This window comes from Coturnix japonica, chromosome 3 (assembly GCF_001577835.2).
Source record: "Coturnix japonica isolate 7356 chromosome 3, Coturnix japonica 2.1, whole genome shotgun sequence".
NCBI lineage: Eukaryota > Metazoa > Chordata > Aves > Galliformes > Phasianidae > Coturnix > Coturnix japonica.
In genome coordinates this window covers 36,352,669-36,370,537 of record NC_029518.1, presented here as the reverse complement: position 1 = coordinate 36,370,537, position 17,869 = coordinate 36,352,669, and the positions used below count along the sequence as shown (strand labels likewise).

Genomic DNA, 17,869 nt, shown 5'->3' with positions numbered 1-17,869 from the left:
GGACAATTATACCTATTTGTCCTGGCCTCTTTGACATGGATAACTGCAAGGATGCCAAGAAAAGCATTAATTTTTGTGGTATTCTGCTATGGATTGTGTATGGAAATGTGAAGTCACAGCTTAAAGCAGTGATGAAGCACCTGGTGGGAAGGCAGGGCCAACCCAGGGGAGCTCAGGTTCATGCAATATACCTGAGTTACAAGAAGGGTTGGAGCCCGGGTGCATCCTGTCCCAGACATCACTGAAGGGTTGGCAGTGCAGGTGAGGGTGTCTGACTGGAGATTTCTGTATACTGGAGACTTTCCCAAGGTAAATTAATTTTCTTCTTTTGTTTCTGCATCTATGGCTGCTGCATTTGGGCTTGTTCTCATTTGCTGTAGCCTAGGATTGTGCTACTCCACTGTTATTGCTGTACTTTCCATCCCATTACAGCATTATAGGCAGACAACAAAAACATGTTATTATAGCTCAGGATACTGACAGACAGTATTAGATCCACCAACTCAGAAAGGCTTTGATCCTTAGTCATGCTGGTCCTCTTGTAAAAAGGTGAGTAGATTTTAACACTGGAAATGGAGGTGAGCACAGACAGTGAAAGGCTGTGATAGCGGCTTTGTATGCTTCCACTTAGCAAGCTGTTGCAGTGGACATACTGTCACATTAAAGCTGTGTAAGGGGAGGGTTTGTGATAGGCCTGAGCAATTCCTTACTCCATGCTTGCACTGTCTTAGTACACAACAGGTTTCCGTCCTCCTGTCTCAGCAGGGGTGATAGGCTAGGTCTGCCCTAGGCCTGCAAAATTAATGCCTGCACAGCTGTGAAGGCATGGCCAGCTGAGAGTGTGTGAAATTAGCTCCCAGTAGGCCTTCTATGGAAAGTTAGTAGGCTCTTGTACATGTGACTGGGCAGGATGTTGAGCTGACACCATGGAGTGCATGTGATGTATAAGCTGGCAATATCTAGTGAAGTTGAACATCATTTTCTTCTCCATGCACCATCATTAAACACCTACTCCTTAAAATACATGAAGTTTTATCTGTTACCTTCAGCCCTATCTAAGGGTTATAAAGCCTACGGAGTCTGAACACTAGTTCAGCTACTGCCCATAGACATTATTCAGACTACTGGCTATAGATGAGGACTGCTGGCTCCAAGGGTGTAGGAGCTATTTGAGCCTTTAGGCAGAGACTGTGTGAAGCACAGATCCTGGGGACCATCAGCCCATAGCCAGGAGAGCAGCGTGGGGAGGTGGGATTTCACTTTTTCTATTACCCTAGAGGTGATACCTTTGTTCCTGTTCTCCAGAGCTTTTGAGTGAGGCTTCATCTCCTTCTCCACCATTAATGCTGTCAGATCGATTCCCTTGAATTGTTGCCTTTTCATTGAGAAGGCATAAAGTTTGATTTGGATTTCTGTGGCCTTAACTGCCTTTCATCTGAGGAAGACTCTTAGTCTCTCTCTTCAGCTGTTATTCAAGGTGACGTAAATGGAACCTAAATAGCTCAACATAGCAAACTATTATGTTCACTTCTTCCTGGCTTCTTGCTGGGCTTCACGCAACAGCTCTGACTTTCAGCCCTTGTTTTTCAACATCTGCTATGTGCTTTCCTTAGTCACACTTATGTAATTCCTTCCCCATTGACACCAGGTGGGTCCTTGTCGCTCAGGATTTAAATTGGTTATTCAAATGACAGCAACCTGATTAAGTCTTTCATAACCTTGTTGTCATTAAACCTCATGCCCTGTCATCAGTTTAGAGTTTCAGGGTTTATCCATAGCCTTTGACCTAACCGATCTCACATCTTCTAGTGCTTGTTGGCTGCTGGCTAAGCCCTTTCACTACTGTCTGCCCTTCTCTAGGGGGCTGTTTTAGGCCAGATGATTTCATTTTGTACTGTCTCCAGAGGCTGAGAAACATGACTGGTTTGTCTGGGTCTCTTTATAGCTCTCCCTATGTTTGCACTGATTTATGGATAGAATTTACTATGTGGACTGAGGTGCCTTCTGTGAAACTGAGCAGCTCTCTGTCCTTGCTTCCTCCTCTGACTTTGTATGAAGTTATATAAAACATCTTTGTTCCGTCTCTGAGATTAGTCTCATTTTAAACTGTTTGGCGCCTTTCTGAACTTTGCATTGATTTGAATCCAAATGTCACAGCCACAGTCACACGAAACCACACTGTTTCTTATACTTTCCATTACTTTGGCCCAGTGTAGTGTGGACTTTTGCCCAGTGTCTTGCAGCCTGGCAGTTTGCTCATGCTCCTGCACACGTCTTTGCTAACTGTGAATGTACTATAGTGCTACAACTATAGCTGAGAATGGATGAAATTGAGCCCAGCTTGGGGTTCGTCTTTAAAGGCTTTTCCTTCAGCTTTCAGCAGTAAGGCAACATAGGCTTTCTCTGGCCTGTTCTCTAGGGAAAACATCCTTTTCTTTCATTTCCAGAGGCAGAAGAGAGGCAAAGGAAGGGGAGGTCAGGCAGGTCATGCAGGTTTTTAGGGGACTACAAGCCAGGCCTGAGGACTAGGCTGCCCTACTGAATGTCATGGACAGCCTAATGAAAAACACTTCAGAGCAATGAGCAAAAGGGTACTGGAAACCAAGGGGATGGGCTTTAATAACTGCCCTTTGAAAATCCTGCTCTGTTATTTTTATTTATTTAAAGAAAAAAATTCCTTGGAGGGACAGAAAGATATCGGAATTTCAGCCAAAGGAGGAGGCCAAAATTACAAGCTCAGATCATTTTGCCCACCAGAGAGATGCTAGATACCCCTGGGCAGTTGCTTTCTCTGTGCTGAATAGTAGCAAAAGGGCCTTGTCCTAAGGAGATGTCTGTCCTGAATGTGGTCTTAAGACTCAGAAACACTCATCCACCCGTGGCTCTGTCACTGCTGACTGCTGGCAAGCAATTGCTCACACACAGCAGATGTATCCTAGGGCTGTTTCATTGCCCTGAGTAGGGGTGATACCCAGGGCAGAACCCCACTGTAGTTCATCATGCCTGAGATGCCCCAGCACTCACAGACACTACAAGCAGGCCCCTTCCCTGCACAAATCTGGGCAGTAACATTGCTACTTCTCTCTCTCTATGCACTCAGAAGTAAGGACAAAAGACATCATTCTGTATGCTTTGGTAAGTAATGACAGCATTATCTCTGCTGGCAGCTGTGGTATCAGTTAGGCAGCTCTCTAAGTGCTTTACCAAGCTGCAGGTCCAGGCTTTTGTTAGAGCCGAGCCGGCACTGCTGCATTCATACTTTGGAAGAGTGGCTGTTTAACAAAAGGGTGCTTATATGATTATTTATCTTTATTCTTTGTTTCTGAGCTATGAAACACCAAGTGGCAGTGTGGGAGAGGAGCCAGCTGCTGTACCTCCTGCATCACAGAAAAGCGCCACAGAAACTTGGATTGTATTGGGAGAATGGATGTCAGAGCACCCACTGGGCTTCTGGGGAGCTTAGGATTTACAAAGGTTTCCATCAGCTTGTGTTCCATCACCTTGACCAAAGGCAGGCCTTGTTCTTTTCTCACTGAGAGCATCCTGGGCTGAATTAGCTTGATTCATTCAGTTCCATCCCTGAGGCAGTAAGCTGAAGTGTTATTCTATGGTTAATACTGAAAAGGTGGAAAAACAAGGCAAGGAAAAATAAACCCCAAACCACAGCAAACATTCAAGTGTTCGCTTAGGAGCCATCCAGTAAAAACAAAAGAGCAGGAAACTGCTCTCCGGCTGTTTTTTGCCACTTACTGAAACGCTTAGAAACTTCAGTCACGAGCTTTCTTTATTTCCTGTAAGAAAACACCAGCGGGCCAACATTTAACTTTCGTGTTAATGACATTTCCAAGCACTGCGGGGCCGGGGTCCTCCGCACGGCGGCAGCTTCGGCTCATAGAATGGAGTGGAGGTAGGCGGCCTGCGGGAGGAGCTGCTGCTCTACTCTTATCGCGTAATCGATGATAGAACTAGAGGGAATGGTTTTAAGCTGCGCCAGGGGAGATTCAGGCTGGACATTAGGAAGTGTTACTTCTCGGAAAGGGTAGTCAGGCACTGGAATGCACTGCACAGGGAGGTGGTGGAGTCACCGACCATGGGGGTGTTCAAGAAACGTCTGGATGTTGTGTTGATGAATATGATTTAGCCTGGAAGTATTGGTAATGGTTGGACTAGATGATCTTCTAGGTCTTTTCCAACCTTGATAATTCTGTGATTTGGTGATTCTACTGTGCTCTGTGATGCACTGTAGCTACGGGCTGCTGGGCTCCGGGTGGCCCCGCTGAGGTTGCAGGCAGCCCTATGGGAGTTGGTGCGTCCTGTCCCTTCATGTATCCAAGAACCGTGTAGATGTGGCACTGAGGGATGTAGTAGGCACAGTGGTGATGGGTTGATGGCTGGACTGGATGATCTTAGTGGTCTTTCCAACCTTAATGATTTTATGATTCTATAATCAAGTCAAGCATGGCACTGATTCAGTTTTAATGCTGAAAAATTGGCATTAGGGTTAACCTTCGCTCACACGGTCCCTGGGTTTAGTTGTGCTGCTCCTCGCTGTGAGAACCAGCAGCAGAAGCGGGATAATCTCTCTTTCATCATCTGTACTTTGAATGCTATTATTGAGAAGCATTTTTGCAATCCTCTTTACACAAAAAATTGGGCAAGTGCTGAGTACATCCCTCATGTTCACCAGCTGCTTTCACAGAAAAGTGTGTCCTGCCAACAAGGGCAGAAGTCAGGTGTACAGAGAGAACATGGGAAAAGAAAAATCACAGACAAAGCTATTCCTTATCAAAGGGTTATTAAAATAGTCCCAAAAAATGACTTTGCACAGCCTTTCCTCATTGGAGATAAGAAAAATAAACAAACAGGGCCCATGGCAATTTGCCATAGTTGTCACAGGAAGGGGGGGAAGACTGGTTTACTATCATGCAGAAAGCTGCCTGACCCACCAGCAGATCTGTACTACCTGATTCCTCCCTACTTTATTTACTCTGGGAAAATCCAATGAGTACTTTGTGTGCAGCGGAAATGAGAACAGACCCCAAAGGTCTGGCAGGAGACAGAGGGACACGTTTCAGACCTCAGGGCAGTGAATCTGCCACTAGTTAATACAGCTGCTTTGACTAAGCAAGAAAAGCAAACCCCCCCAAAGTGGCTGGGTGTGATGCTTCACTGGCATAGTGACACTGAAGTAATATTTCCATTTCTGCTAGATGAGCCGGGTTAAGCTGACCTTAGCTCAGGTAGTTTTATTTCCACCGCAGGCTGTAGACAGGCACTTGGAGTCTGTGAGGTGCTACATGGATCTAACTAGAACTCATGACAGCTGACTGTGGGGATCTCCTGAGGCAGCACCTGAACCATCATGTTTTGCAGCTTCTGAGGGCTGTGCCCTCAGTGATTTCATGTAATCTCTCTTGCTCCAGTTAAACACTTTCAGTTTCCACAGCATCCTGTAGCTTCAGTTTGTCCTCTCCATATCCAGACCTGATGTGGTGTTCCCTTTCCAAAGCAAATGAGAGGTAAGAGTTACGCATGTTGATGGGAAATAGAGATTTGTGATTACCAAATTAAATCCTGGTTGTATAGATCAACTCTTTCAGTCCTGCTTCCTATTCAAGGTAAATTAGCCTTAAGGAAAGATACTCTCAGATTTAGTAACAAGTGATACAAGACTGTGCATGCACTCTGATTTAACCCTATACAAATTCATAATTAATGCAAACCAGAAGTGCCAGGTCAGCCTATGAAGAGTTTGTGCTGAGGTTCTTAGTGCTGCCTGTGGGCTGAGTTTGAGCACATCATTCCTTCTTTCTCCATAAATCCCATCCTAACTTCACAAGAGACTACTAGGATGCTGTCCTAGTAGTGTGCCTGGACCCTTTGAATTCAGGCCTCAGAGAAAGTTATAGAAGACAAAACAAAGGGGAGGGGGAAAAAAAAAAGAGTAAAATATTTGCTATTGTCTCTGGATTAAATGCTGAATTTTATACAGCCTTTCCCAGAACTCTCTGGATCAATGAATGCTTCAGCAGAATGGGAACAAGGTGTTCTTCAGCAAAAGAGCTGCTGGCTTTGCTGATCAATTGAAATTCAGTTTTGGACAAAAACATTTTTTTTCCTATTGAAGACCTAATTACTCACTTTTTGGCTATAAGTTCAGTATTCCTCTACTAGGGTTGAAAAGTTCTGAACCATATCTGGAAGTTTTTACGTAAGTAAGCAGCAGCAACACACCCCATTAGTTTTCTTGGGCAGCAAAGTGATCCCCTATTTGCATTTCAGAAGAGAAAGGCTGGTGAAAGGATTTCTTTTCAATTGAGCAAAGGAGATGAGGGAGCCTGCAAGCAGAGCAGTGACTGCAGTAGCAGCAGGAGCAGATTTCCAGCCACTCTCTGCTCCCTCTCTGTAGCTGCGACCATGAATAACAAACAGGAAAAACAGAGGCAGGTCTTCTAAAAGAAATAAATAAATAGGGCAATGTAGGGGTGGGGGGAAGGAACTCAGGCCAGCTTATGTAAGGGTGAGTATAAAAAGGGAGTTCCAAGACCCCTCCAGAGATCAGGAGGAGTAGAGCAAGAGAAGGACAGGAACCCCTTCGTTGAACAGCAGGTTTGGGAGGTCTGTGCATCTTTATACCTTTATTTTGGCTATTGAAATATGAGATTTGTAATGCAACAACAAATCAGGGCTTTCTTTGTACAGGCGATGATTTTAGAGAGGATCTTGCTTTTATGTTCCCTTCCAGCCCTGGTGATTCTATGATAGAGACTGTCATCTTGCTGAAGTCTTGCTTTTCAAGCACAGCATCATTCTTAAAATGATGGCAGCTCAACAAATTAAGACTGACATAAAGGTTCACATATTGTAATTGAGTTAATGCTTGCGCTTTCTACCTTAAAAAGGCCTCAGAAGTGAAATGAAAACCTGTAATTAAGTCATACTAGGAAAAAATATGTTATCGGTTGGGTCAACTCTCTATAATCTAGAAGTATCTTCTTTAGAATGAACTGAAAAGATAAATCTTAGAGAACCAAGAAATACACTAGTGCATGATGCATAAATGAATGAGCATGATGGAATGGCAAATTTGGTGGGGTTTGTGTCTGAGCTTTGCACCGGGGCACAAACATGGGCAAAAATCAAAGGCTTTACTGCCATAAGGGAATTACTGCTGTTGGGAACCGTGCCTACAGGCAGAAAAATGAGAATGTGATTCACTGCAGGAGCTGCAACGTGATGTGGTCGTGGCCCACCGGGCAGCTGGAAGCTGAGATTACCCAGGCTGGCTCCCTCTGGGTGCTACAAAAGCATTTCTGTATTGTGTGTGAGGCAAAATGACTTAAAGGGGGGAAAAAAAAATACAGTGGCTAAAGGTTAGATGATTTCCCATCCACTACTTAACGTTCACAGTAAATACATAAGTCTGGCAGCTTATTACTGAGCAGCCCTCATTAAGGGTGCTCTTCAGTTTTATGGAGAACAAGGTGCCCTTTGCTGAAACAGCCCAGGCTCCTGTGTTCTTGATACTGAGGACTTCAGATGGAGCTTGCATTTTCTCTGTGCCCAGGCCTGGTCCAGGAGGATGCAGCAGACTGGCTGTAGCCCACAGGTATAGTGCAGCCCAGCCCAGGGCATGCCACTAGGCCCAATGCCTCCTGCAGGCCACATGCACCTCCACTGGCCATGGGGAATGGAGGGCTAAAAAAGGGAGATTGCAATCTGAGACCCAGCTCTTTCTCTTCAGCATTTAACTGAATATGATGCATTCTTAATGCAGGAGCTGCTTCCCTCATTGCTTGAATTCATGGATGGGCTCCATGCATTTTATAGCCATCTGGGGATGATGCAGATGCACAGGGCTTGTTCAGTGGCCAGATGCTCCTCAGATTCAGATGCTTCAGCAGCAAGAGGAGAAAACACGTTAAATATTTCAAGCTGTTTGTTAAGTCCTTGTTGCATGACAGTGTGCCATATGTGGCTATGCTTAGGACTGTTTTCAGACCTCATTACAGTTTAAGTAGTGAAACTGTTCAAATGAAAAGCAATGCTGCAGAAATGGACGTTTTCTGTCCCTTTATCAGGGCTCAGATGTTGTTGACAGAATCTTGTTTCACCACTTCCATCAGCCCAAACTCATCTAAAACTTTATTCTGTATTTTTGGGCTTGCTTCTTGAAGTCCTCATGTAACTGAGCACAAACTGGGCCTGACTGACCCTGTAAAACTGAGACCCTAGGATGTTGTCAGCTCTACTCCCATTAGGGCCATGGGATTGTAATTACTGACTATAATAATGGTGCTGAATAAGACCATCTATGTCATTCCCAGTTTAATTCACCATTTACTTGCTTAAAGAGGATATTTTTTCTAAATAGGACTGTAGGATGTTGAGAGTAGGAGAGATGAATTCTCTATTACCTGGGTCTTGTGACCTAATCCCTCTAGTTTTCATCCCTTCCTTCCCAGCACATTTGCTTTGAAGAGGAAAATGAGTAAACTGTTGATCTTATGGATAGGTTAAGAGGATAAAAATTAGCATATCCCACTCACTGATGTGTCACAATTGCACTGACAAGCCACAAGTTAGAGATTCTTATCCAAGGAGAGAAATATCTGATCTGACTGCAAAAAACGCAGGCACAAGGAAATCTGCATTTATTTCAGTCTGGCACAAAATGAGCAGAGTTATTTTCAGGTCCAATAATCAGTTCTTCTGCATGACAAAACATCGGTGTCCACCTTAGTCAATGTGTAACAGCAGGCTACACAAATGAGCTGGGTCAGGTTAAAGGTTGTGTATTGATCTCTAGAGCTTTCTGCTCATCATCCAGTGTTAAACTGCACTCGAGTTTCATAGGATCCTTTCCAATCTGATCTAACTTTTTTTCGGCCTTCCCACCCATGAGGTGGCTTTGTGCAATGCCACTGGAGACATTTGGGAAGGCCCCTAACTTGGGAAGGGCATAAATGCCCCTGCCACCACCACACACTGCTCAGAAGGAGCCACAAGGAGCCTACTTACCCCAGAGGACAGGGCGTCTGTGTGGGACAGCAGCACAGAGTGTAAGCACACACGGTAGGTTTGCTCTCAATGCCAGTCGTTCAGCTTAAGTTTTCTTCCTTTTCCAAGAGGCTCTGTGTGGATTTATTTAGGGAAATACAGCGTGTTTGCAGCATGTTAACAGGCAAATGTACCTAGGAAGGTGTCTAATTACATAGTGTCTGTTAATCTCAGGTTTTGCATTTGTAAGAGGGCGGTGGTACTGCAAACCTGAGCATTATTAGGCATGAAACACCTGGAGATCCTGAGTGAAATGAATATTGTTCTACCTTGTAAATCAGGCTGGGTGTCAGCTCTCAAATGGCTGGATTCAATCCCTAGTGCTTCCACTCTATGTAAATCAAAGCGTTGGTGAGACAGACGATGCTCTGCATCTTCTGGAAAGTGTCAGGCTACCAGACTGGTGCTGCTTGGAGACTGGCACCACTCAAAAACTGGGGGAAGAAGGTGGAGATTGGTTATTAGTTATCAAAAACCTGATATGGGGAAAGTGAGAATTACAAATATGAAAAGGTTGTCAGTGTGTTTGCATATACAAGTACATGTGGATATATATGTGCACACATACATGTCTGTGCCTTTCTTGTACCTTATATATGCCTAGTCTCTTGTGCTAAAACATTGGTAATGTCTACATTTAGGAAAAGTCTCCATTTCTAGTCAGGAAAAACAAGGGCGGCAGGAAACCTATTACTGGAGGAGAAGATTGCTTGTGCAATAGGGAAAAACTGAGTTTATCCCTCCTAACCCTGTTTTTAAGTAACAAAGGTGCTATGAAGATAAGTACTTGGTTTCAGTGGCAGCATGTTTGTGTAAGAGAGCCTTGAGGCAGTTTGTCTAGAAGCTAGAATGAATGTTCGCACTGGGCTGTGGAAACGTAGAGTGCTTTGTTAGTGCCATGCATTATGCTGACTTGACATACAGAGCAGGAGAGTTCAGTGGTGGGACCTTAAGAGACCTGGTTTTTCAAACCCGCTTCCCCTGTAACAGCAGGCGAATCGCTCAGCCTGTCCTTGTGTCAGCAACATTTAGTGCAGCAATTTGCAGAGATCTCTGACTAGGTCCCGGGAGCAATTATAGCTGCATTATCATAATGTTTTGAAAGAGCTAGCAGTCTAGTTTGCAAGCCTAGATCACTGTGATACACAGCCCTGTTGCTTCCAAGGCTCAGCCTTCAGGACGTGACAGTGGGTAATGCAGTCAGGTCCCCATCTGCTGCCACTGAAACTGGTGGCTGTTCCACCTTGGCTTTTCTGGTGAGCAGACAATGCAGGCAGCACCAAACACTGTGCTTCCTGCCTTTGTAGCACACAAAGTGCGAGCACCTCACCATACAAGAAACAGTATTTATAACAGGCTGATCAGTCTTCTTTCCTTCTCACTTTTTCTTTCAGCAGACGCTGCTGAAGTGGCTTTCCGACATGAAGCTGGCAGCAGATTTTCTCTGCTTGCTCTTGTGCTTCACTGCAGTGTGTTGTGACCGGGTCTACGTCCACCCTTTCTCTTTGAATGCTTTCAATGAGAGTGCCTGTGAGGAGCTGGAACGCTTGGCTCAGGAAGGAAAGAAAACATTTGTGCCTGCCTCCATTGAATCCCAAACCACACCTGCCTATGAAGAGGATGTGAAGGATGAAGTCAGGCTTGACTCCCCTAACCTGAGTGTCCGTGGAAGGCAAAAACTGATCTACCTGAAAGACTTTGTGCACGTCCTTGGCATGCGGTTTTACAGTTTGCAGAGGGAAGCACGGCAGGGCCAAAATGTCCTCCTGTCCCCTACAAGTCTCTATGGCTCCTTGGTGTCTTTCTACTTGGGTGCATCCAACCAGACAGCTGCTGATTTGCAGGGTTTGCTGGGATTTGTTCCCCCATCTGGAAACTTCAATTGTAGCTCCAGGGTGGATGGGCTCAAGCTCCTTGCAAGCCTGAGGACTATCGAAAGCCTTGTCAAAACCCAGGATGAGGGGCTGCTCTTTTCCAAGATGCTCTGCCTCTTCTCTGCCCCTGGCATACCCTTATCCCAACAGTTTGTGCATAACTTGCTCCCCTCTGCCGATGCTTCTTACACGCGAGCTGTGGACTTTACAAACCCGAGTGAGGCAACAAAACAAATAAATGCCTTTATGGAGGCCAAAAGCAAAGGCCAAAGCAAGCAGTTACTGACAGACCTCGACCCAGCTACTGACTTACTGTTTGCCGTGGATGTTCGCTTGGCAGGTAAGAGGGAGCAAGCACTTTTGTTGGAGGCAAGCTGGGAGGAGGATACGTTAGTTCCTCTGCTTCCCAGAGTAGAAACAAGGCCAAGAGGTGAGAGGGAAGAGCTCCCTCTCATGGGAACCTCGAGTGCAGTGTCCTATTCCTGGGGTCCTGCCCACGTGCCACCTCCTCTCACACAGCTACAAGGCAGCCAGGGCAATGGAGAAGAGAAGGAAAGGGATGGCATCAGGCAGCTAAGGTTGAAGAAAGGTGTGGGAAGATGAATAATAGCATGATTGAACTGTGCATGATTTCTTACAGAAAAAGTAACTAAATATCCTGAGGGGCTTTTGGCAAAAGTCACCTGGATAGTAGGTTTAAAGCAAACCAAAGCAAAACCTTTCCACAGGCTAAAGGAAATATCAAGGTCAGAAAGTAAGCTGGGAGAATATCCAAAACTACAAGTAGGGCAATCTCATAATTATGTGGTGTTATTCCATTGCTGACGTGCCAGAACTCCTGCTGTACTGCACCTTAGAGCATGGTTGGTTTTCAGCATCCTAATGCCTGAATGCAATACCAGAGATGGCAAATCTTAGGGCAATTTGTGGTACCAGTGACTGTATTTCAGAAAGTTTGTGGTGAATCATAAGTTTCTAAGTGGGCTTCTCTGCTAGCACTGGAGCTCTGGTGTTCATTAAATGCTTTTGTACCTTCATCTTCTCAGTTGCAAACTGGATTTCAGGTTTCCTTTGCCTTTCATGGGTGCTGTCAGAGGATGCTCTGTGATGCTCATTAACTGACCCCAAATTCTCCAGGAAAGGAGTGAGCTGAGACCATCACCTTTTCTTCATTGTGAGATCTCACACGAAAACTTAGACATGGTCATAAGAGCAGAATTTTCTTTTAACAGAGCAGTTTTTTCCTCTCCTATACAGGAAGGTCATAATTTTATTAGCTTTGGAATACGTTTGAAGGTCTGAATATCACTGTGCTGTCTTCCCCTCTCAAAATGATGCAGTTGAGATGCTGCAGTCTCTGCCTGTGGGCTGGAGAATATTGGCTTGAGGATGGAATAATTAATAAGCAACTCTTTACTAATAAACACAGGAGATGGATGGCAGCATTGGCTTGGACATTTGGTTACAGAGGGGCAACCATGACAGCTAATGCCATTGTGTTCCATGCTGTGCTTCACAGCTGTAGAAAGGACAAAAGAAACCCCATTATTTTGCTCTGAAGTGCGTTATATAGGTTTATGAAATGCTTTCAAGAGCCAAAGGATTGATAAAATGACGTGGCAGAAATCTATACAAAACAGAGGCTCAATTTCCTCAAACAGTCTCAACTGCTGCTCACTTGCTCACAGTTGTTTCCACATTTATAGACTTGTTGCTGAGGGCAGCACTGCTTCAGGGAAAGCACTGCTCACCTGCTGCCTTACACAGAGTGGGACACAGCTTTATTGTCCCCTCCCCAAGACCCGGTTAGGCTTTTAAAAACAGTTACTGTCCCGATTTGATGTGTTCAACCTGAAAAATCAGTTTTATTTATTTTTCTTTTCTTTAATCCTGTTCTGTTCTTGGCTTCTGCTCTCCTGTGCCTGAGTTTGGCAAGGTTACAGATGCTGTGAAAGTGGCTCATTGCTGCTTTCAGGTGCTTTCTGTTTCTCATGAGATGTTATTTTTTTCACTGTTGTTCACAGAATGGCTTAGTTTGGAACAGACCTTAAAGCCTTCCTGGTTCCAACCCCCTGCCATGGGCAGAGCTGCAAACCACCAGCTCAGGCTGCCCAAAGCTTCATCTGACCTGGCTGAGGGCCACTGGGGATGGGGCACCCACAGCTTCTCTGAGCAGCTGTGCCTCACCTGCATGAGGGCTGCCCTGCCAGATGGGTTCAGAAAGTGCAGGTGTTGAATCACAGGTGCTTTGGGGACTTAAAGGAAATCCACACCTTCTGCATTAGACCTATAAGCCATTCAGGAACTGCTTAGCAGCTTGGGAGGTATTAAACAACTGAGCAAGCAGAAATTTCTGCCAGCTTCGTGGTTCTTTCTGGTTGCAAAAGTGGTATAAGCACAGCAGTCCTGCTAGCATTTCAGAATCTGTGCTGTTATTCTGCCCCAGCCTCTGCTGGATGCTAACAAAAGGCATATTTAACGCAGGTTACACAAGCTCACAGTAACTAAATGTGACTGTACACATGCAATCCAGAATGTTATAGACAAACATACACTCCAGTTAAGGGGCAGAGGGGAGGATGAAAGAGAAGAACCAATTTAAAATGTCTCAATCTGTTGTTTTTTTAGTGAATGCTAAGAAAGCCTCTCGGCTGAAAGAGCCTCAGGAGTTCTGGGTTGATTCAAACAGGGCGATCTCAGTCCCCATGCTGTCAGTAACTGGAACGTTCAAGTATATGACTGACACCAGGGAGACCTTTTCTGCAACCGAAGTCCCTGTTGGCAAGAACGTTCTGCTGGTGCTGCTGCAGCCCATCAATGGCAACGACCTGGACAAAGTAGAGGCTGAGCTTCCTTTGCAGCCATCAACATGGCTTGAAAATCTGTCCCCAAGGTAAAAGTTTGGATGCCTCATGACCTCCTGTAAGAATGAATGGGTGAGGGTGTGCAGCGCAGCTCTGCCTACTTCCTGCTTTATAGCAAGGGTTGGATCCTGCCACCGAGAAGGAGAAGCATAGAAACCCAGGTATGCCACACTATTAGTAGAAAAAACTTCCACTGTGTGGCTATTGGACAGATCTACACAATGAGAAAGCTGTTAGAACAGAGGTGAGATGACAGGAGCGGCACAACAGAGGTGCTATAAAGGAAGGGAAGAAGATCGCTCACCTGGAGCAGAAGATCTCGGATTCACATGGGAAAGCTGCACCAAGGGGGGATCTCCAACCAGAGATCCTTCCCCAGTGGGGTCAGCCCTGAAATGAGGTCTAAGAGAGGTGCAGCCAGGCTCCACCCCTTCCAGTCACACAGCTGAATTGCCTTCACCTGTGCTCCCAGGGCTGACCGGGTCCTTTCCCAGGTGCTCAATCAGTGGCTCAGGCCATGACTCAGCAGTTACCATACACACTAACTGCCCCTAAACTACCCTCTTTGATACCACATGATACACTCATTTATTTTATTTTATTTTTATTTTTCCAGAAAAATTAAATTGACTTTGCCCGAGTTAAGAATAGAAGACAGCTCTGATCTACAAGAGTTTCTTGCAGATATGAAACTGGCTGCACTGCTGGGGAAGGAAGCAGATCTCAGTAAAATAAGTGACACTCACCTCACTGTTGGAAAGGTACAGTACACATCACTGGTATTTGACACAATATGCCTCCTGTATAACTTTAGCATCACAGAATCATTAAGTTTGGGAAGTCATCTAATCCAACTATCAACACATCATCACCATGCTCAATATGCCACATCATTAAATGCCACACCTGCCCTTTTCTTAAATACCCAGAGATGGTGATTCTACCCCTTCCTTGGGGCATTCCAGCAGCTAGGAATTCAAGCAGGTAAAAGCAAGATACTTCCTAAAAATTCAGGAAGCCTGAATTAAAGATATTCGGAGCCGTGTGGGACACATGATCAGCAGGGGCCTTCATTTGTCAAGGAAAAGGGTACAAAGATTTCATGCAACCCAAGTGTACAAGCAATTGCAGAGCTTTTTCTTGTTATGGAACAAGTATTTCAATGGCATATTTAACATCCATGAGCCTGCCCTGTGCTGATTACAGCTGATCCAAGTTACTGATTATTGCATGTGCTTTTTTATCTACTTAACTCTATCATGATCCTTCTGACTTGCACCTTTCTCATTACAGATACTGAATAAAGCCTTTTTCAAACTGAGCAGCGATGGAACGCACCAACCAGAAGACGCCACAGCACAGGAAAAAGATTTGGAGCCACAGGAAGTAATGCTGAACAAACCGTTTCTTTTAGCTGTATTTGAAGCAAAGTCGAGGGCAATGATTTTCCTTGGTAGAGTAACAAACCCACTGCAGGAGGCTTAAATGTAAGCACTAAGGAAGAGGGGAGAAGAAAAAGGGTCCATGTTTCCTGTTGCCTTTTCGTATCCATAAGCTGTTTTTAAGATCTTGTGGAGTGCTCTGCCTTGCTTGGAGATCAAGCGAGAAGGGCTTGAAATACAGCTTTTTAAAAGCTAAAAAAATACAACACACCATCTTTATCTGTTTCATGTGAAGTGATGAAGTCCTCCACCCAGCTCCCCTCTTTCCTTCTCCCCATCTTGTCTTCCTTCTGCCCCACCATTTTTCAAGGCAGTGGGGATAAAACAGTAATCAGCAAGTCAACTTATAAAATAACATTGTAAGTGCCATTTACTACAGAGAGGCAGAAAAAAAGGATCTCATCATTCCTTGAGAAGTCACCTTTTAGTTTGATCAGTTTTGCAAGAGCCACCTCTCCAGCTTTTTGAATTACCCACAGATTTCTAGCTTGATCAGCAGTATTTGCCTTCAAATTGCTGCCAACAGCACGGGAAGGCTTTAATTGTCCCACTGAGACAAGATTTTGCCTTGGAAGCAAAAACCCATTTATAGGAAGTTTCTTCTTTCTGCAGTCCAGATGGACACGTTTACTTCTTAACTCCATGGAAAAACTAAAAATAGGGCTGGAAGCGTTAATGAACTGCTGCAGGTGAATTCTCAGAGCCTGACAGCAGCATCTCTGATTATTTAGAGGAAAAGAAAAATGAGACCTACTTACTGTTCCAATACAATTGCATTACTTACTTAGAATATTTACTGCTCTGAGAAGCATCTATTACAGTCTTATTGTGAAAAAAGGAACATTACTTGTTAGAGCTCAGATCTGTAAGCCTTAACACACCCAAACCATATTTTCTTTAAAAGACAACATCTATAGTAATGCTGCTACACGTGAATAAAGTGGTTTTAACAGTTCAGTCCAAATTTTAGTAGTCACAGAAGTTGGAAACATTAAACTGGAACAACAGATTATTAAGACTTGAATAGTGAATGGGGGAGAGAGAAACTGGGAGCCAAATCTTGGTACTGCAAAAGCCTGCAAGAGCTTTTCCCTTTGATTTCATTGGCACAGAGACTTCCACCTAACATTTCTAGATTTGCCTTTGGAGCTGATGGCATTCAGACAGCAACTGCAAGCCTCTTTGCAGTACAATACCAGATGTATTCTGCAGAGAGCAGCATCTTACTGTCATCCACAGTGGTACTAACTTCTGTCTTATCCAAAACCACTCATGTCAACAGATAGATAGCTATTGGTGCTAAAGATATACGATGGATCCTTCCATCTTAATAAAAAAGATACACTAATAACACAAGTCACTTTTGTGGATACTAGTATTTCAAATGCTGTAATATCCATGCATTTATCTGGTTATATTGTATGTATTCTAGATGCTTTAACACATAAGTATTGTGCTTGCATTATGCAGAGCAGCAATTAACTATAAGTTTGCAGAACAAGAAAGCTGCAAATAAAACCACCTTCTAATTGTTTTGCCACAGTTTAGCTGGGTTTATGCCTATAACAACTGGATCTCTTGTCCCAACTTTTGAAGTTTGCTCTAAATCTCATTCCTGCTTTGTAAGCCAGTAAGCTGCAAATTGCGGCCAATGGTATAGCTGTAAGCACGAGACAGCTTCCAAGTATTCATAAAGGCTCTATTAAGTTATTCCACTTACTCATTGAAGCCAGGAGGTAGAATCAACCACAGATGAAATTGCAGACCACAAAAGTTTCCATTTTTACACAAAGATGGAGTGTAACGTAAGGGAGCCCCTGGCAATGCCATTATGTTCTGGAACAAAACACCATTATTTGTAGTCAGGGACTACAAGATACTGAAGGACTCAATGTATTACAGAGAAAAGAAACAAGGAAAACACTAGCAGTAAAAAGCACCTGTCCACTGACACCATGAGGATTAAAAGGAAGGGTGTAGGTGCATCCAGCTGGGTGCCAAAGTATATGAGTCCAAATGGGAATCATCCTAGGGAACTCACAGCTGGCTGATGTTATTATGAGACCTATTTTTCAATGGTCATGTGAATCTGGAGGGGTCTCAGCTGACTGGGGGCTGGCAAATGTAGTCCCAGGTTTCAAGAAGTGTGAAAAAGAAGAGCCTGGTAATTACAAGCCAGAACATTATTCTGGGAGTTACTGAAAAACATCCGAAAGACAGTGCAGTCTTTGTTCACAATCAACGTAGAGTCATGAGAAATCCCTGTTGAACCAACTTAAATCTCCTTTTATGACAAAATTACCTACTCAGTTGACCAAAGGAGGCCAGCTGATGTCATCTTCTTGTATTCCAACCAAGCTTCCCATAGTGTTTCTCACAGCTTCCAAGTGGACAAAATGTCCAGCATACAGCTAGACAAAAACATAATGTGATGGGTGAACAATTGGCTGACAGGTTGGGCTCAAAGGGTTATAGTAAATGGGGTTACATCAGGCTGGTGGCCAGTCACTAGTAGGGTTCTGCAGGACTCCATTTTAGGTCCAGTTCTCTTCAATGTTTTCATCATTACTTGGATACAGGATTCAAGGGCCTACTTAGTAAGTCTGAGGGCAACACTAAATCGGGAGGA

General features: G+C 44.4%; 1 protein-coding gene across 6 annotated transcripts; it reads left to right on the top strand.

Moving 5' to 3' along the window:
* The first annotated feature begins 6,495 nt into the window (after positions 1-6,495).
* Positions 6,496-16,782, top strand: AGT (angiotensinogen). 6 transcript variants are annotated; one of them, XM_015857944.2, is made up of 5 exons: positions 6,496-6,618; positions 10,458-11,274; positions 13,563-13,827; positions 14,415-14,559; positions 15,092-16,782. In XM_015857944.2, the coding sequence occupies exons 2-5, from the start codon at positions 10,482-10,484 to the stop codon at positions 15,281-15,283; spliced, it is 1,395 nt and encodes a 464-aa protein (XP_015713430.1). In that variant the 5' UTR covers positions 6,496-6,618; positions 10,458-10,481; the 3' UTR covers positions 15,284-16,782. The 6 variants fall into 6 exon arrangements, with proteins under 6 accessions (XP_015713430.1, XP_015713429.1, XP_015713434.1 ...); XM_015857943.2 differs by having other exon boundaries at positions 6,516-6,618; positions 10,455-11,274; XM_015857948.2 differs by having other exon boundaries at positions 6,553-6,609.
* Positions 16,783-17,869: the final 1,087 nt, after the last annotated feature.